General features: G+C 47.2%; 1 protein-coding gene across 2 annotated transcripts; it reads left to right on the top strand.

Moving 5' to 3' along the window:
• The first annotated feature begins 367 nt into the window (after window positions 1–367).
• LOC118076334 (solute carrier family 22 member 6-A-like) lies at window positions 368–18,294 on the top strand. Of its 2 annotated transcripts, XM_060269469.1 has the most exons (10): window positions 368–1,105; window positions 4,027–4,130; window positions 4,720–4,874; window positions 9,029–9,197; window positions 9,446–9,569; window positions 11,097–11,212; window positions 12,869–13,083; window positions 13,788–13,896; window positions 15,956–16,159; window positions 17,351–18,294. In XM_060269469.1, exons 1-10 carry the CDS (start codon window positions 686–688, stop codon window positions 17,445–17,447), a joined length of 1,713 nt encoding a protein of 570 aa, XP_060125452.1. In that variant the 5' UTR covers window positions 368–685; the 3' UTR covers window positions 17,448–18,294. The 2 variants fall into 2 exon arrangements, with proteins under 2 accessions (XP_060125452.1, XP_060125453.1); XM_060269470.1 differs by lacking the exon at window positions 17,351–18,294 and having other exon boundaries at window positions 15,936–16,113.
• The last annotated feature ends 804 nt before the right edge of the window (window positions 18,295–19,098 follow it).

The following is a 19,098-nucleotide window of genomic DNA, read 5'->3' as shown; positions in this document are numbered from 1 at the left end:
AACAAAAAACGATGCTTCCTGTAGCCAAGAGAACACAGCCAGCTCCCCCTCTTTCCTTTCTCCACACGCCTCCCCCCCACCACCCAAAACAAAAAACAAAAAAACTAATACTTGTTCCATGCAACACCCTGCCCCACATTTACTGAATGCCTGCATTTTCTCCTCCTTCCTATCCCTTTTGGACTAATCCTTCAAAGCCTCATTAGAACTTTGACCCAAGTACAGTGATTAGGGCTTGCATAATCCCACAGAGAAGAGAACATCCCCCCTTTTCTGAAACCTAGCCCCATTGGTTCCCCCCTCAAGGCTATGGCACACACAAACACACACACACATGGGGGGGGAGGGAAGGGACTCATAAACACCCCATGCAGTTTACAGCCTGTGTGGGGAACAGTCTTGCAGGGATGACTTGAGTTCACAAAACAGGTTGCTGGAAATGTGTTTTTTATTTCCCCCGCCAGGCCGGCCTGCGATGTTTTCAGCTGCGGCCAAGATGGGGGCCGTCACAGCTTTGCCTTGAGAAAGAGCCTGACCCTGAATTAGCGAGAGGAAACTTCTTCCAGCGAGGGTGGGAAGGGTTTGCCTGGGGCTGGCATGCGTTCCAGAGATCCCGGCCACAAAAGATCGCTCCTGAGCCCAGCCACTCGGTCGTCCCCCTCCAAACTTTCCTCCCTCTTCCACCATGGCGTTTGCTGACCTGCTTGAGAAGATCGGGGGCATGGGCCGCTTCCAGGTCCTGCAGGTGGCCTTGCTGGTCACGCCTGTCTTGCTGGTCGCCAGCCACAACCTGCTGCAGAACTTCTCTGCGGCCATCCCGGACCACCACTGCCGGATCCGGCTGACCGGCAACGCCACCAACCCTGGCCATGCAAACAGAACTACTCAAAAGCCAGGGACGGAGGAGGAGGACTTCCTGTGGATCTACATCCCCAGAGATGTGGCCGGGAAACCGGAGAAGTGTCGCCGGTTTGTTACCCCCCGCTGGCACCTCTTCAATTCCAGCGCCGACGACAGCCACAATGTGACACAGATGGACACCGAGCCGTGCTATGACGGGTGGATCTATGACAACAGCGTTTTTGTCAACACTATCATCATGGAGGTGAGAGGGCCTGGGCGGCAGGTGGGGTGGTGGTCAGGCTGCCACGGCATTCCACATGGGTTCCACGTGCAGGGATGTTTCGCAGGGGATAGCCTTGTCTAATAAATGACTTGCACCATGTCCTCCTGCAGCCCCATGATGTCTGGGAATGGTGGGGATTTTAGTCCTGAGGGCCACAGGGCTCCCTCCAGCTCAGTTTCTGCTAATCGGAGGCATCCGAGGGCCAAAGCGGACATGGTGTTGAATGTGTCTTTGCATTTAATGGCCAGGTTTTTTCTAGCTGCTGATTATCAAGATCCATGGAAGGGAGAATTTAACCATCTCCTAGCCCGTTGCACTGGCAAGGAAAATTTGGGTGCTGAAAGTGGCCTTTTTGGGGAGTGTGCCAAACCTCAGAACAGACCTCTCTTCTCTCTTCCCCGGTTCAAGGCTGCAAGCCTGTTCCTCATCAGCCTGGGCCCAAGCAGACAGGGCGTGGCAAGGGCTTGGAGCAGCAACTGGCCCCCACAGGGACCCCAATGTAGGCACTGGGGAGAAAGCCGATTCTGTTCATATTTATAAGTGAGCCTGCCTACTTTGCACATCCCAAAGCAACATGCAAACTGAATGACAGCCGCCATCCTTTGAAAGGCGCACTTCTCTGAATTTTACAGTGAAGTTCTCCAGGCAGGAAGCCTGCACACAAACACCTATATACTGGAGTAAGTTGCATGTAAAATTATACATACCTGTGAAGATTGCATATAAAAATGTGTTATATTAGGGAACATTGTTTTGCAAACATGTGTATATTAGGCAAAATTTCACAGAAAGATTTGTATACCCGAATCAATAATATTGGGAGAAATTCGCACCAAATTGCTGATGAATATTCAGGAGGACTATTCTTTTAAAAAAATTGCGACCTGGAGTGGAAATACGGAGAACTGTACTTAAGATTGGAAGGCTGAGGGCTAGGCTGCTTTTAAAAAGGGGAGGGGGATATTCGGTATAGGCAGCAAATAAAATCACCATCATGCTTTATATCTTATTTTGCTTGGCTACTGAAATCCTGCCATCCCCCTAAATTAGGAATCTTGTAAAATAATGTAATATACTTTTGCCAATGCTGGCGAGAGGTAGCTGTGGAAGAGAATTCCACCATCAGTTCCTAACTACAAGAGCAAAGTGAAACTGCCACAGTCAGTAGCAGTCTACCTCCGATCACCAGAGGCCAGGAAATAACAGCGGAAGAGGGCTATTGCCTGCATGTTTGGCTTGTGGACTTTCCATAGGCACTTTGGCTGTCCAGCGTTGGAAGTAGATTACTAGGCCAGATGTGTGCTACTGCTCTCTTTCAGCAGGACACTTGCTTTCATGCTGCCAGGAACAGCCACAGTATAGGAAGATACACAGTATAGGAAGTATACTGCCACAGTATAGGAAGATTAATGTTTCAACTGATTTGATGCACACTGCATGCCACCTGCCTGTTTTTCATGTAGTAAAGGTAAAGGCGCCCCTGACCATCAGGTCCAGTCATGTCCGACTCTGGGGTTGTGGCGCTCATCTCGCTCTATAGGCCAAGGGAGCCGGCGTTTGTCCGCAGACAGTTTCCGGGTCATGTGGCCAGCATGACAAAGCTGCTTCTGGCGAACCAGAGCAGCGCACGGAAACGCCGTTTACCTTCCCGCCGGAGCGGTCCCTATTTATCTACTTGCACTTTGATGTGCTTTCGAACTGCTAGGTGGGCAGGAGCTGGGACCAAGCAACGGGAGCTCACCCCGTTGCAGGGATTCGAACCGCCGACCTTCTGATCAGCAAGCCCTAGACTCTGTGGTTTAACCCACAGCGCCACCTGGGTCCCTATTTTTCATGTAGTATATATATATATATATATATATATATATATATATATATATATATATATTTAATGTGGCAAAAAGGTAAAATGTACTAAAGCAGCAGCAAACCTGTGCTTCAGTTCACCATTTTTCTCACAGCTTAATTCAGCGGGCAAGAGGAAGGGGATATGATATCAGGGAACAGCAGGCAGAAAATTCCACCGAGGAGGGGGAAGCATGGGAGGTCAGAGGTTGACAACCTTTTTAGGCCTTCGGGCACATTTGGATTTTTGAGCAAGTGCCACAGGCATCGGTTGCTCTCATCACTGCTTCCCCCCCCCTCCTCCACCGAATCAACACCTGCCTACTTTGCTTTTCCAAATGATCTGGGCAAAAGTCCCATCCAGCAGAATTGACCAGAGCTTTGAAAAACACATAGAGCTGAAAGAGCAAGTGAGAAAGAGCGTCACTCTTTCAACTTCCAACAGAATCTCAGTGCTATTAGGTCTTATCAGTTGTTGGGGGGGGGTCTCTGCATCAGTCCCACCTGCCCCACCCACCAGATGATTGGCACTGTCACTGCTAGCTCTTCATTTGACAATACCCGCATCATATTCTTTTGCGCTCACACAGACCGCATCCAGATGGGCAGTGGTGCGTGTGCTGAGGCATGCCTCCACACTCAGGGTGGCTTCCAACACGTAAAAACGTATCATCAAACATTAAAAACCTCCGGATAAAGGGCTGCCTTCGGATGTCTTCTAAAAGTTGTGTAGTAGCTTAGATCAGGTGTGGGAAGCTTGTCAGGCCCTCTAGGTCTGGGTGGACTACAGTTCCCATAATCCCTGGCCATTGACCATGCTGGCTGGGGCTAATGGGAGTTGGGAGTCCAACAATATCATGGATGACATCAGATCCCCCAGACCTGCTTTAGACCTCCCAGCACCCAGCTTCTCCTCTAGGGGGCGGCACACTGAACCACACCTCCCCCTAGTGGTGGGATGTTAACCGGCTGGCGCAGGTGGGTTGCGATTCCTCTTTTTGTGCGAAAGGGTTGCTTTGCCTGCACTTTAACCCTCTTCCATTCCATCCACGCAGTGGGATCTGGTGTGTAACCTGCGGACCCGGAGACAGATGGCACAGTCCATTTACATGGGGGGAGTCCTGGTGGGTGCTCTCCTGTTTGGGAGCTTAGCTGACAGGTGCGTATCTGCGGTTGTTCAATATATCAGCTCAGGGGTGGAGAAACTCAGGCCTGGTGGTGAAACAATTCAGGTGGAGGGTGGGGGGAAAAGACGAAGACATGAACTGCCATCTCAGTTAGGCTTGACAAAATGCTGGCCTCATCAGCACTGTTCCGCCCAAGGGGCATTGTGGGAAATCGAACTGGCAGGCCTTTTACCAAATCAGTTGCTAGTAGGGTTGCCAGACTCAACAGAGGACAGGACTTCTGTGCCTTTAATGGCCCTGCTCTCTTTTGAGTCTGGATAACCTTAAAGAGAAACCAGCAGACCCTTTGTTTAATTTCCAAGCAAAGGGTCTGCTGGTTTCTCTTTAAGGTTTCCAGACTCAAAAGAGAGCAGGGCAATTAAAGGCACAGAAGTCCTGTCCACTACTGAATCTGGCAACCCTAGTTGCTAGCACCAGGGAAACCTGCAACTTGAGAGGCACCTTGCTAGACTCTGCCCCCCCTCCCCATAAAAAAGAATCTGGGGCCAGTCCTGCTGTTAGTATTCAGATCGTTGGTGCTGTAGCGATGGCAATATATTCATGCAGTTTCCTGTGTTGCAGATTTGGGCGTAAGCCAGTTTTAAGCTGGTCCTACCTGCAGATGGGCGTTGCAGGACTCTGCACCGCTTTCTCCCCGAATCTCACAGCCTACTGCGTCTTCCGCTTCCTGGTCGGCATGTCGTACTCTGGGATCATCCTGAACTGCATGTCCTTAGGTAAGAGTCGCAAGGCCCAGTCCGATGAGGCCAGTAGAGCCCCATTAGCTCAGGGTCCCAGGGATGGCAGAGAAACGGGGTTGGCCTGCATTTTTAAGCAAACCATTCCAATTCGAAGCTCTTGGATGCCTGGATTGGAAAGCATCTATCCATTCAATGGTGCACCTTTCCAAATTTTGCAAAGGAATTTTCGGTTCTAAAAAATGCGCATTTTACAGGAAATGCGCCAAAAAGAAAAGAAAGAGTAAATGCATTTATTAAAACACGCACACAAATCCAGAGTGGAAGTGATTGCATGTATGCAAACTCACACAGAATGGAAACAGCCAGATTCATCCATTCCCTAGCTGGGACAGGGTACTAGATGGAATGGTACAAATTAGAAATTTCATAAGATTTCAGAATTTGATTGTGGACCTTGCAAATTTTGTTCAGATTTGTGGGTTGATACCAATTAAGTTTCATTCAGAGTAGACACGTTACTATTAATGGTCCTAAGTTAGTCATGTCCATTCATTTCAGTGGGTGAACTCTGAGTAGGACTTCCATTGAATGCAACCCTCCATTTTTAAATACAACTTTAAGGCCACTTTGGATGGAATTCAACTTTGTGCTAGCTCCATCAAAGAAAGCATTTCTGCTTGCCAGGTGGAACAATCTCAACCCTGTTCTGCCAATGTGCTGATCTTGGGGTTCTCCTGATCCTCCCGGGCAGATTTGGGGAGGGGAGTCCAGTTGCAGAGGTTTCCACTAGTGCAGCAACATCGTTGGATTGGGCCCTTTCAATCTTGTTTCATGATTTTAAGGCTATGATGTTCAGCATCAGCTAGGTAAATTCGATTCCTCCACACCAGAGGTAGGGAACCTTATTCTGCCGGAGGGTCTCGTTCTTCCATCAGCCACCTACCAGGGGCTGCCTGCCAGTGTGGGACCAGGGACCAGAGGACCAGTGAAGCAACAGGTGAGTCTCTTACCTTTGCACAACAGATTGCATCCCAGCCACACAAAAACCAGAGGTTTCTACACACAAACACCCCTGTCTCTATCCTTCACCCAGGCAAGCAAAGAGGCATTACCAGAGTTCGAGGGCACAATTCAGCCAGGCAAAAAAATTCATGCAGGGTGCAAAGCAGAAACAGCGAGGGGTGTGGCCTAGAGGACTGAGGGTAAGATAGAGAGGCCTGGAGGGTCACATTTTGCCCCAGGCTTAAAATTCCCCAGCCCACTATGCTATTAGCTTTAATCACTGGATCATAGACTCAGTGAATATGGGTCACAACTACAGAAGGGGAGAAATTCAATTTTGTTTCTATTTTAATTATGAAAAAATCTACCAAATCCTCATTTTAAAAAAAATCAAATACATGAACCAAAGTATCCTAAACAAGCACTCTTCCGAATTTTGTGGTGTAGTTCTCCAACCAACGTGAACAACAATGTACCCTAAACAGGGAAATTTATTCCGAAATTATGTGTATCGGTCAAAAGTGTGTACGAAACAGTGTCTGTTAAGAGAAATTAATACAAAAATGCTGCTGAATTTTCACGAGGGCTTGAAATGTAAACACACACACACACACACACAGAGAGAGAGACAGAGAGAGAGAGAGAGAGAGAGAGAGAGAGAGAGAGAGAGAGAGAGAGAGAGAGAGAGAAACTGATATGGAAATGTGGAGAACCGAGCATAAACGTGGAAAAATGAGAAACTGCCATCATCCTCAGGCACTGGCCATACTTGCAGGGGCTGATGGGAGTTGTAGTTCAGCAGATCTGGAGGGCCAAAGGTTTCCCACACCTGCTTAGATCCTCATCCAAGCCGCTAGGAAGGAGAATCAGGGAACTCTGCAGACTTCCTTAGAATCACCTGATGTGTTTGGGAAGAACCTTGAATCTGGAATCTGGTCCAGTATACCTGAAGGACATAGCTGCCAAATCTCCTGTTTTTCGCAGGAAACCCCCGTATTTTAAACCGTTTCCCGCTGGCAGCCCAGATTGGAAAAAATCCCGTAAATCCCCAGGATTTCCTACCTGCCAGGGAGGCTCCATTTTGGGTGCCGGCGCCACCCGATTTCCGGTGCCCAGACATGGGTAGCGCGGCACTGGAAGTCGCGTAGAAGCAACTTCTGGTGCTGTGCCGCTGCTCATCTCGCATTTTTCAGTGGGAGACTTGGCAGCTATGCTGAAGGAGCGTCTCCACCCCCATCGTTCTGCCCAGACACTGAGGTCCAGTGCCGAGGGCCTTCTGGCGGTTCCCTCGCTGCGAGAAGCCAAGTTACAGGGAACCAGGCAGAGGGCCTTTTCAGTAGTGGCACCTGCCCTGTGGAATGCCCTGCCACCAGATGTCAAAGAGAAAAAACAACTACCAGACTTTTAGAAGACATCTGAAGGCAGCCCTGTATAGGAAAGCTTTTAATGTTTAATAAAGTATATTTTATATTCTGTTGGAAGCTGCCCAGAGTGGCTGAGGAAATCCAGCCAGATGGGCGGGGTATAAATAATAAATTATTATTAGTATTATTAGCTGTTATTGCAGCTGGTGTTATATGTCTCTAAGTGCTAGTAATCAAGCTTCTGCATTTTGCAAAATCTGCAGCTTCTGGGTGTCTTCAAGGGAGGGTCCACACAGAATGCATTACAGTAGTCTATCTTGGAGATTATCACTGTGGCCAGATGTTCAGGAACAGCCATCGGTGGCAAATCAAGCAAAGCTCATGAATGGTGGTCCTAGGACTCCTAGCCATCAAAGCCACTGGTCCTCCAGTGACAATGTTGAAGACAGAGGAGACTGAATCAGGCTCACCCATTGAGTCTCATGGATGTCTCTACCCACTGAATCACACTACCCCTCACTCTGTAATTCCAAACATTTCCGCCCACAGTCTTAGAGGCTGGTGATATAACACCTGCAAGACAGGTCGCTATGTAACGGGTGCAGCTTTTACTCCAGTGTGGAAATGGAGCAGTGGCTGAAGCTAGACCTGCTGGATTTCTGCCTGCCAAGCAGCTGCGGGAGTTGCAGGGGAGAGCTTGCTTTTGCATGGTGGCGTGTGGAAGAGTGTTTTCGTGTTTGCATTTTCTTGCATTCCTGACTCCATTAGCTGTGTTTTGCCCTCAGCATGTTGCTGAGCTGTACAAATATTTATCCCCCTGGTTTGGCATACCTGGCTCTCATTTGCTTTATCACACGCAGAGAGGAGAGGCGCAAAGGGTGGCTGGGTCACATGATGTGGAAACATTGGAGACAGATTGTGGGGGGAGAGAAATGCCAGGCTTGTTTGGTCATATGGGAATAATTAATGCAAAACAATATCTCATTTGATCTGTCCTGTGCTAGATTTGCCAACTGACCGGAAAAACACACAACCTGGCCTGCTCTTCTGCTCCTTAACAGCAGCTCGACAATGTGCAGAAGGGAGCAGAGGAGCAGAGGAGGGATGAAGGAAAAAGTAGCATTCTCGGCTTCTAATATCTGCAGAACCAGTCACTGTTAAAAGCAGGGGAGCAGAAGGCAGGAAGAGAGTTGGCAACCCTTGCTGCCCCCCTGCTTTAATAAACCTGCACTTCTGCAAAGAATAATCATATAATTCTATGATTCCTATCTTCCCAGTTAGATCAGCCCTTTATCCAGAAACACGAAGGCTAGAATCTTACTTTATTTTTATGGGAAGGACCATAGCTCCGTGGCAGAGCATCTCCACATGCAGAAGGCCCCAAGTTCATTCGCTGATGGCATCTCCAGGTAGAGGTGGGAGAGGCTCCCTGTCTGAAACCCTGGGCAAACTCTGCCAGTCAATGTAGACAGCACTGAGATGTATGGATTCCAGTGGAATACTGTATATGTGTGTGTTGCATAGCTGCCAAGTTATCCCTTTTTTTTAAGGGATTTTCCCTTATGCTGAATAGGCTTCCTCACGAGAAAAGGGAAAACTTGGCAGCTATGGTGTGTTGTAATACTGTGACACCAGAGGGCGCTGTAGAGTTGAAAAGAGAACTGAATGAATTTTTCCATTGTGAGCTATAAAACTTTTTTTTCCCCAGATCATTTTCAGAGCGTTTTTTTAATAGCTGTGTAGATGCAGCCCACTATATGATGATTGATTGGCTGCATCTCTTATCTTCTCTATGTGCTCTTGCTCTCTGTGTGTTTCCTTTAGTCCTCGAGTGGGTACCAACCAAAGTGCGCACGATTGCTGGGACTGTGGTGGGATATTCTGCAACCACCGGGCAAATCATCCTCCCTGGACTGGCCTACGCCCTCCCAGACTGGCGCTGGCTCCAGTTTGCTGTTTCAGTGCCCTTTCTCGCCTTCTTTGTCTACTCCTGGTGAGCACACGTCATCCCTTTGCAGAAAACGCCCTTAATTAAATACTTAAACCCTATAGAGCAGCCAGGGTCTCACCCAACAGCTCCTGTGACTTTTGCCATGCGAGCATTTGGCCAAATGGCTCAGTCTCACGTCAGTCTTGCTACAAGCAGGGCTGGCCCACCCATAAGGCAGAAGTTGCCCAGGGGTGCTGGTCCTTGTGTCTCCAACAGTTTGAGATTTGACTTTTTTTTGTAACCCTGCCTAGGTGGTTTGCAGAATCCGCACGGTGGTTAATACTCTCGAACCGACTGGAACAGGCTGTGAAAGTTCTCAAGAGGGTAGCGCAGATCAACAGGAAAATGGAAGAGGGCGAGAAACTCAGCACAGAGGTACAAAGACGAATTAAGGTTGTTGATGCAACCAAATTCACAAGCAAGGGGTGCACACATTCTGTGAATCTGTGTCTATTATGTTGGCTGGATTTGTTTTTTAAAATGTGAATCTTTGAATTTTGAATTTTGAAATATCCCAATGTGACTCAATTTGGAGGGCGCCTTTAGGAGAAACACTATACAGTCGTACCTAGGATCTCAAACGCCTTGGCTCCAGAAAAAATTGGCTCCTGAACGATCAAAACCCGGAAGTGAGTGTTCTGGTTTTCTAACTTTCTTTTGGAAGCCAAAAGTCCGACAGAGCTTCCACGACTTCTGATTGGCTGCAGGAGCTTCCCGCAGCCAATTGGAAGCCACGCTTTGGTTTCCGAATGTTTTGGAAGTCGAACGGATTCCATTTGACTTCCAAGGTACGACTGTACAGTATTAACATATGGGGGGGGGCATCGTGTGAAAACACTTTCTTGCCAATGTTAGCATTATTTATATATTACATCTATCTGTCACTTTATACAAGAGATAAAGTCTCCAAGTGACCTGACAAAATAAAATACAACAAATAAAAGCAAGTTAGAACCAGAAAGAAATTAAACAACGAACAATAGAAAACGCTCAGTGGTCCAGCTAGGCCAATATTGTCTACACTGATTGGCAGCCTCTTTCCAGGGTTTCAGAGACGAGGTCTCTCACAGTCCTTCCTGGAAATGCCAGAGAAGGAACCTGGGACATTTTGCACGCAGGGCATATGCCAATGAGCTTACAAACTCACCTGTCCATCACCTGACATCGCATGATGTCACTCACAGGACAGGTAAAGCAACCGTTTCAAATAGCACCAAATGCATGCTGCAATGGCAATGGAGCATTCCTTTGCAGCTGCATCTCTAATTCAGCAGGGAAAGGTGCCAATTTAAAAAGGAAAGGAGCATTCCTTTGCAGTTCAAGGTGGGAACCTGATGTCATATGATGCCAGGTGACAGATGGGCGCACAGCTTGGCCCACTGCTCAAATTGGTCCACGCATTCCTAGCCCCCCCAGCTTTGCAACAACCCTAGCAGATAGGCCATCCAACATTCTACTTAAATGCCTTTAGCACAGGATTTCTGGGCCATGTCCTCAACTCTGTCTTTCTCTCCTTTTCAGCTCAGCACATGTGTATTTACTGGAGTGAACATATTTTCAAAAACTGTGAACCCAACATTATCCATCTTTGGAAAGAGGAATCATTCCTTGTACTCCTAGTGTTTGGGGGTTACGTGCCGCTGCTTAGGGAGTATTGCACTATGTGACACACGGACAATCCCAAGCAGGTTTTGTGACCCTTAAGAAACTCAAGAGATAGGATTGGTGAAGGTTGACAGTCACTCAAGGCCAATGGCAGACTTCCTGAGGTCCTTAAGGCTCTGCCGCCAGTGCCTCTGCCAACCTTTGCCTTCATTCTTCCCTTAGATCGGGGCATTCCAGGAAAGCTTCTGCCTCGGTGATGAGTAAGATCAACCATTTGTTCTCCTTTTCTTCTTGTAGGTCTTAAAATCTAGCATGCAGAAAGAGTTGTCTCTGTCACGATCATCCTACACAGCCGTCAGCTTAGTTCGTACACCCACCGTGCGCAGGATCTCCTGTTGTATTTCCAGTGTCTGGTACGCTTTCATCCCTCCGCTCCTAAAATTCAAATACTCTCACCAGGGCTAGAAACTTGGTTTTCAGTTTCTTTTTAAAATGCAACACTAAAATTATCAAGAGGTTGAGTTCTAATTACTAAATTATAGGACTGCAATATTTTAGGTGATGCTTAAACATTTGGCAAAGCTGTCAAGTTTTCCCTTTTCTCACGAGGAAGCCTATTCAGCATAAGGGAATGTCCCTTAAAAAAGGGATAACTTGATAGCTATGACATTTGGATGAATGAAAGATGCTCCTGATTAGATGGGGAGCAGATTTATTATTATTATTATTAATAATAATAATAATAATAATAATAATAATAATATTTACATTATTTTTAAACTAACTGCTTACAAACCTATGGCTGTCATACACTTGCTCCAGTTTCTTTTCCCCCAATATAACTTTTTTTTAATTTCCAGTTTCCCCAAAAAACTAATTTCAAATTAAATATAGTTACATTGTTTCATGTATTGACTTACCACCTCCACCTCCAGAGTGTTTTTGTTCAACCCCTTTTTCTACTGCATTAAATTTCAAAACTTTCTCTCCAGTTTCATATCCACTGTGACATAAGTGTACATTGTCTAAAACCAAAACAAATTATCTCCTCCCCCGCTCCAGAACAGTTGCTTTACCCCTATGAAAAATTATGTAGATTTAATGGATTAAATGTTACACCTCATAGAGTTAATTAGACAACACTCTGATCCTGTGAACATTTAGAAGACAAGTTTATCCCCAAATCAGATTATATATTTGTGCCACATATATAAAAAAGAAGAGTTTAGAAATAAGGTACAGTTTTACCTTGGTTGTCAAATGCCTTGATACTTGGACGTTTTGGCTCCCGAACAGTGGAAACCCGGAAGTGAGTGTTCCGGTTTGTGAACGTTTTTCAGAAGCCGAACGTCCGACATGGCTTCCGCTACTTCCAGTTGAGTGCAGGAAGCTCCTGCAGCCAATTGGAAGCCATGCATTGGTTTTGAACCGTTTCGGGAGTCAAACAGAATGGATTCCTGGAATGGATTAAGTTTGACAACCAAGGTACCACTGTACAGTCATACCTCAGTTTAAGTACGCTTCGGTTTGAGTACTTTCAGTTTAAGAACTCTGCGGACCCATCTGGAACGGATTAATCCACTTTCCATTACTTTCAATGGGAAAGTTTGCTTCAGGTTAAGTACGCTTCAGGTTGAGTACGGACTTCCGGAACCAATTACAGTCATACCTTGGGTTAAGTACGCTTCAGGTTGAGTACTCCACGGACCCATCTGGAACAGATTGATCCACTTTCCATTACTTTCAATGGGAAAGTTCGCTTCAGGTTAACTACAGACTTCCGGAACCAATTGTGTACTTAAACTGAGGTACCACTGTATTTGGTGTTTGTAGCATCTTTTCCAGGGCTGGTTGTACCTTAGAGCTATGGAGTGCTCAGCAGTGTGAGTGACACAAGATTATGTCCTGCTGGAATCTCGTTACATTCTGTCAAATTGGAAACAAGCAAAATCCACACAGCTCTCAGCTCCAATGGCCATTATTTCTGACACTGCTACCCACCACAACCAGAACCTGCATACCCCTTGCCTTTCTTTCTGTGCCATCTCCTTTTCACACCCCGTTTCCAGGTTTGCCACTAGTTTCGCTTACTACGGCCTCGTCATGGACCTCCAGAACTTTGGCTTCAGCATCTACCTGATCCAGGTGGCATTTGGCTGCATCGACATCCCGGCCAAGCTGTGTGCTGCTATTGGGATGAGCTACATCGGTCGGAGAACCACACAGGCGTCTTCCGTCATCATGGCTGGCTTAGCCATCCTGGCCAATATATTTGTGCCCCAAGGTAAGCTGACGTCAAGCAGAAGTGGTGAACGTCATCGCTGCTTGGCACTGTGCATAGCCGCCACTTGCACCCGTTGCTCTGAAAATCGGTCCCATGAGGTGGTTTGGCGGCTGATGGCACTTAGTTGGCAAATCGTCTCTCTTCTTTTATATTGCTACAGTCACCAGATAGCTTTCCTTTGTTAGGGGTGCTTGTTGGTTAATGCATCAGAATGACTCTGGTAGATGCTTCCTTGATGGGAGCAATTGGATGGGAGAGCTTTCTGGAATACTTAAAATGTGAGGTTTACTCACATTGAAGTCTTGCCAAGATCCAACAGGTAGCATGATGAAAAACAGGCAGGCAATAATCCTTAAATGTTAAAAATGTCAATAGGTAAAGGTAAAGGGACCCCTGACCATGAGCTCCAGTCGTGACCGACTCTGGGGTTGCGGCGCTCATCTCGCATTATTGGCCGAGGGAGCCGGCGTACAGCTTCCAGGGCATGTGGCCAGCATGACAAAGCCGCTTCTGGCGAACCAGAGCAGCACACGGAAATGCCGTTTACCTTCCCGCTGTAGTGGTACCTATTTATCTACTTGCACTCCTCCTGCAGTTCCCTGGACTTGTTGGTAGCTAGGGAAAATAAAATAACCATCAAGGTATAAGGGATGGAAAACTCACCATAACCCATATGTGTCTCCTGACCCTCTTTTCTACCCAAGATCTATACACCTTGAGGACCACCCTGGCAGTGCTTGGAAAAGGATGCTTGGCTTCATCCTTTAATTGCCTCTATCTCTACACAGGCGAGCTCTACCCAACCGTGATCAGGTATGTCTGCACCTCTGACTGTCCCCTCCCCTTTAGATTATATGGAACAACTGGCAAAAACTGAGAAAAATCGGAGCCAGTGGTCTTATCGCTAGAGTATGATGTCTCTTTTATCATCCGAACAAGTGCTGAATCCAGGCTCCTGCCTTAGCAGCACAAAGCCATTCCCAATGTGTCACAGAAATAATTGCCTGGGCAGTAGCAAAGCTCATTAAGAATACGCTTGTTACTTGGGTGCCACATGAGCAAGGATGCCACATTTGCACGTGAGAAAGAGAGGTCAGAGATATCAAAGACCACAACCATTCGCTCAATGCCGTCTCATATGACTTAGGAGCACAGGAGGCTGTCTTACAGGGAGTTAGTCCCATAGGGACTAAATGTCCAGCCACAAAAATCATAGCAGATTTGACTTCTTCACACCCAAAAACATATTTCCAAAGCCCCTCACTGAAGAAATTTGCAAGAATTAAGCTTCACCCCCCCTAAAATGGCACAACTTATAGGCAGTGGCGTAGCATGGGTTGCCAGCGATCAGGGCCACGCCAAAGGGCTGGATGGAAGGGAGGGAAACAGACGAAGTACGCTTGCGGATGCAACTGCCCAATGGCATCCACGTCACCCAGGAGATCACAGCTGCCAAGATAAGAAAAGTATCAGTATCAGTATCAAAACCTTTATTGGCATCACTTACAAACATTCAAAGTAAATAGGCCCAGTACGATCTCGTCACCATATCATCAGTACAGTCACTTGCCAAAGGGAAGAGGGGCCAACAATTTATTTCACCTCTGTGGGTCTCCAACAAGGGCAGGGTCCTGTAATTTACTTCAGCGGCAAAAGATCTAATAGAGGAATTTAGCTACTGTCTTGAGCTCCTGATCTCTCCCCTGTAATAGGAAGCGTATAACCTCTGTCTCCGGTTCCCATATTGGGATACATAGTTGGTCTAGGAATTGTTGGTGAAGATCATGATACGTTTTACATTTGAGGACCATGTGAGCTACAGTTTCCACTAGGTGGGCATCACATGGGCAGATCCTATCTCCTTCTGCCATCCCCCCAAACCTACCCCAGAGGAGGTTAGAGGGATTAGAATTGAACCCAGCCAGCGAAAAAGCCCTTCTTTCTTGCGGCTTAAACAAATATTGTAAATAATTGGGGTTAAATTCCTGCGCCCAAGAGAGTCGGGGGGAAAAAGGGGGAGCATGTTTTTTCTGCAGCTGAAATTAGTTCCTGGCGCTCTATGTCCCATAACCTAGTTTTTAACATGGCTTCGGCGATTGGGAAAGCCACGGCACCTAGGAGATCCTCTGAAAGCCCAAGTTGCCGTAAGAAGAGTCGCTCCATTGTCTGGAGAGGTCACTTCCTGGTTTGCATGGAGAAGCCGTTTGCAACAAAGCCCAGCAACGGAAGTGTGCAGCTGTATTGAGGCAGCACTGGGTGTTGACATTTTACACCCCTAACAATTTTGCGCCTGGGGCAACCGCCCCTGTGTCCCCCATGCTACGCCGCTGCCTATTGGTCCAGCTAGCTCAGCATTGCTTTATGCTGACCAGAAACATCTCTCTAGGGCAGGCATCCCCAAACTGCGACCCTCCAGATGTTTTGGCCTACAACTCCCATGATCCCTAGCCAACAGGACCAGTGGCCAGGGATGATGGGAATTGTAGTCCAAAACAATGCCTGCTCTAGGGTTTCAGGCAGGAGTCTCTCTCTCACTCCTAGCCCTCCTTGGAGATGTCAGGGATTGAACTTGAGACCTTCTGCATACAAAGCAGGTGTTCTGCTGCTAAACTGCAGCCTTCAATGCTCATTGATGCCTGTTCAGACATTCAGCCCAAAGAAGCAGCACCAAGCAACTTGTGGCTCAGCCCCCAAAGCAGCTTTTCTGAATCATAAAGTCCCACAAAAAATACCCCCCCCCCAAAAAAGACACCCAGATCTTGGTTCCTTTTGTTCTGGTTTGCTTACTTGTTTAAAGAACCAGGATAAACCAACCTTTTGTTTTTTACCATTTTATGGTTTCTCCTTTAAAGGTTGTTTTCTACACTTGCAGACAGACCGGGATGGGGCTAGGAAGCACCCTGGCTCGTGTGGGGGGCATAGTGGCGCCGATGGTAAAAATGACCGGGGAATATTTCCCATACCTCCCACCTCTCATATACGGGACAGCCCCAATTCTGTCTGGAATTGCCGCTTTCTTCCTGCCAGAGACACGCAACAGGCCGCTCTCGGATACCGTCGAAGAAGTTGAGAGTGGGTGAGTCTCTGTTTGTGGCCTCCAGGAAAGGCATGGCCAAGGGGTCAGGAAGCTTTCACAAGTCTCCACTCATGAGTCCACAGCACATCCCATCTTTGCATTTCTCCTCCACTAAAACATAAAATAACGAAAAGCACAATTTGTATTTATCGATGCATGTTTTTGAGCCTGTTTCCTCACAAAATTTTATGCATTTCTAAAATATATACTTTATTCCGAAGTGGACATTTCCTAATACATTCGAATTTTGTTTAAAAAAATTCTTTATACGCCTCCAAGCAGCTTACAGAAGGGAGTAAACCATGCCATGCACAGGCTGTCATACGTGTGGAGGAAAACTTTCACACGTTGCAGAGATTCCAAAAAATAGACCAGAGGCAATTGTATTTCATCCAGCAGAGCTTTACTGCTACTGAAGGCAATTGAGTGTCATGGTCACTAATCCAGTACATTCAAGATTGGCACTGTCCATAAGAAACTCAGTTGCAGCACTTACAAAAACTTATTACAAGACTGAAACTTAACACTAAGCATACTATGTACAGAACACCACACCAGAAGGAAGAGAGATTGAATGAGAAAGTAAACCCAGGCTCCTTCTGGCCTATATTTATAGTCATCATGACCTTAATTGAAAGAGATAAGAGAACCAGTTCAAACCAGCTTCCCAGAAGGTATAACCCAAACAATCACGACCCTTCTCCCTCCTGTTTCTCTCACACGCAGAAGCTTCTAGTAGCTTCGAGAATCCTCTTGTATTAATCGGAATAGGAAAGATCTCCACGCATCAGATCAAAATACTTTCTGCACTAAGGAATGCAAACTGACACAGAAATGCAAACTCCCCATTTTTGCACGGTCAAGGCATGCGTGACCATGACAGCACGCATCGCCGCATACCCAGAAGTGGCATGAAAAGGGGCAAAAACGGCCCCTTTGATTCTGGCTGCAGACCCATTTGACACAACTTTGCAGAAAATTCACATTTGCTCATTTATGTGGAGTGATGAAAATTTAGGCTGACTTTCAGAGGGAAAGCTGCCATGTAAGGAAAGTGAAACAAAAATAAAATTGAGTTTAAAGGGAGGGGGTGGGGAGGAGCAGGAGATCCTGGTCCAAAGCTATGGCCCCTGCAGTCTGCAGCTGCCTTGAGATGTTCTGACAATGTCTTGCCTTTTTATCCCCCAACAGGCAGATGCCAGAGCAACATCTCCCTACCAAGGACCATGAGCAGGTTTTGCTGCAGAAGGTGGGCCAGGAGATGCCCCAAGAACCTGGACTGTGCTAAGATGGGGGCAGAGGAAACCGGTGGCCATCTGCTGGGAATCGCCATGCCTTGAGCATCCTCTGGAGGGAGGGAGGAGGGAAGAGGGAGCGTCAGAAATTGACATGAATGGACCAAATAAAACAAAGAAATCAATTGCAGCACATCTCTCTCTGGGCCCAGGCAGAAGATCAGGCCGAGCCTTTTTGCTTGTGGCAAAACGATGCAGAAACCAGCATTTGGGGTGCAAAATTCCAGATGTTCTTGCATGGGCATTGCCGGCATTTATGTTAGGGGGGGCAGGACACCCACCTGTCATCACCCTCTCTCTGGCTCTGTCTAGCAGATTCGGAATGAAACGTCTCAACAACAGTTGTTTTAAATTACTTTCTTTTCACCCCAAGTGCTCAGAAAAAATAATAATCTGTAAAAATATTCAGTCATTTGAAAACTGGGAAGCTAAATAAAAAAATTAACATCAGGGAGTAGCTTTCATGTCGTTGTCGAGTATATTTTGCAAAATTACAAAGAACATGCCTTTTTCCATCTTATTTTTAAAAAATTAAACTAGAACAAGTTTTCTTGGATTTGCTGAAAACCTTTCCAGCACTTCCTTCTCTAATCCCTCCTTTTTCCCAATGCAGTTTTTCTGTGCACGCTCAGAAAGCACATATCCCTTGCCATCATTGACCTTAGACAGGTATTTACTATCTGCAAGGTACTGAATGACCGCTCTATAGTACAAGTCGTGCATGGCTGAGCAAGACAGAGGAGCAGGGCCTTTTTTGTGGTAGGTTCAAAGACACGGCACCCGTGGGTTCTTGGCTTTCGTATTAAACAGAAAAGCAGCAAGTTCCTAGTCCCTCTATGGAAGGCAGGGAGTTCAGGTACCTGGGGGCAATGCTTGGTGCTCCTAAAAGTGACCCAGGGGCAGGGCCGTCTTGAGCAGATCGCGCGCCCTGGTGCTGAGGGGCGGAGATCGCTCCGCTGCCCGCCCCGCCCTTGCAGGGCGCAATTTGTTTCCACGCGGCTTTGCCGCGCGGCGCCCTCCTTCCCAGGCCGGCGCCCAGCTTACCAGCCCCGCGCCATGGTGCACTGCGCCACCGGGGGTCTACGACGAGCCGGGCCTGCCCTGGGGGGAAAGGGATGCTATTTGGTGTCTCTTTTTTGTCATTTCTCTGTGAAGGCATGCCACCTCCACGCACAGTTTGAGAGATCAGGGCTTCCACCTGCTCCATTGCGTGGAGGGGGCTGGTCAAACAGGTGGTGGGCATGTCAACGTCACAAACTTTGCAGACTTGTAGTCCTGCAAAGGTGGTCAAGGTCTGCAAACAGAAAAACCTAAGCTGTCTCAACAAACCTGCAAGGTTGAAGGGGGAACGCAAGGGATTGAAGCTTGTGGTATGGAGGCAGGACCCTAATTTCCAGAGCTGTAAATTTGAGTCAATTAATTAGCAGAACCAAAGGAAACCTGTTCAGAGATTAAAAGGGCATGCAGTTTAACTGGGCAGCCACTTAAAAAAAAATTTTTTTAATCTCAAAGCTGACACCAGCAGTGGGCAGGATTGGGCATATCTCAGGACCCAGAGGGGGTTGGGCAGTGCCACTCAGGACCTCTGCCACCATCCTCTCTACCAGGGAAACACAGATGCATAAAAACTGGCAGGCCGTCCAG

This window comes from Zootoca vivipara, chromosome 17, assembly GCF_963506605.1.
Source record: "Zootoca vivipara chromosome 17, rZooViv1.1, whole genome shotgun sequence".
NCBI lineage: Eukaryota > Metazoa > Chordata > Lepidosauria > Squamata > Lacertidae > Zootoca > Zootoca vivipara.
This window is presented reverse-complemented; position numbering and strand designations above follow the sequence as displayed.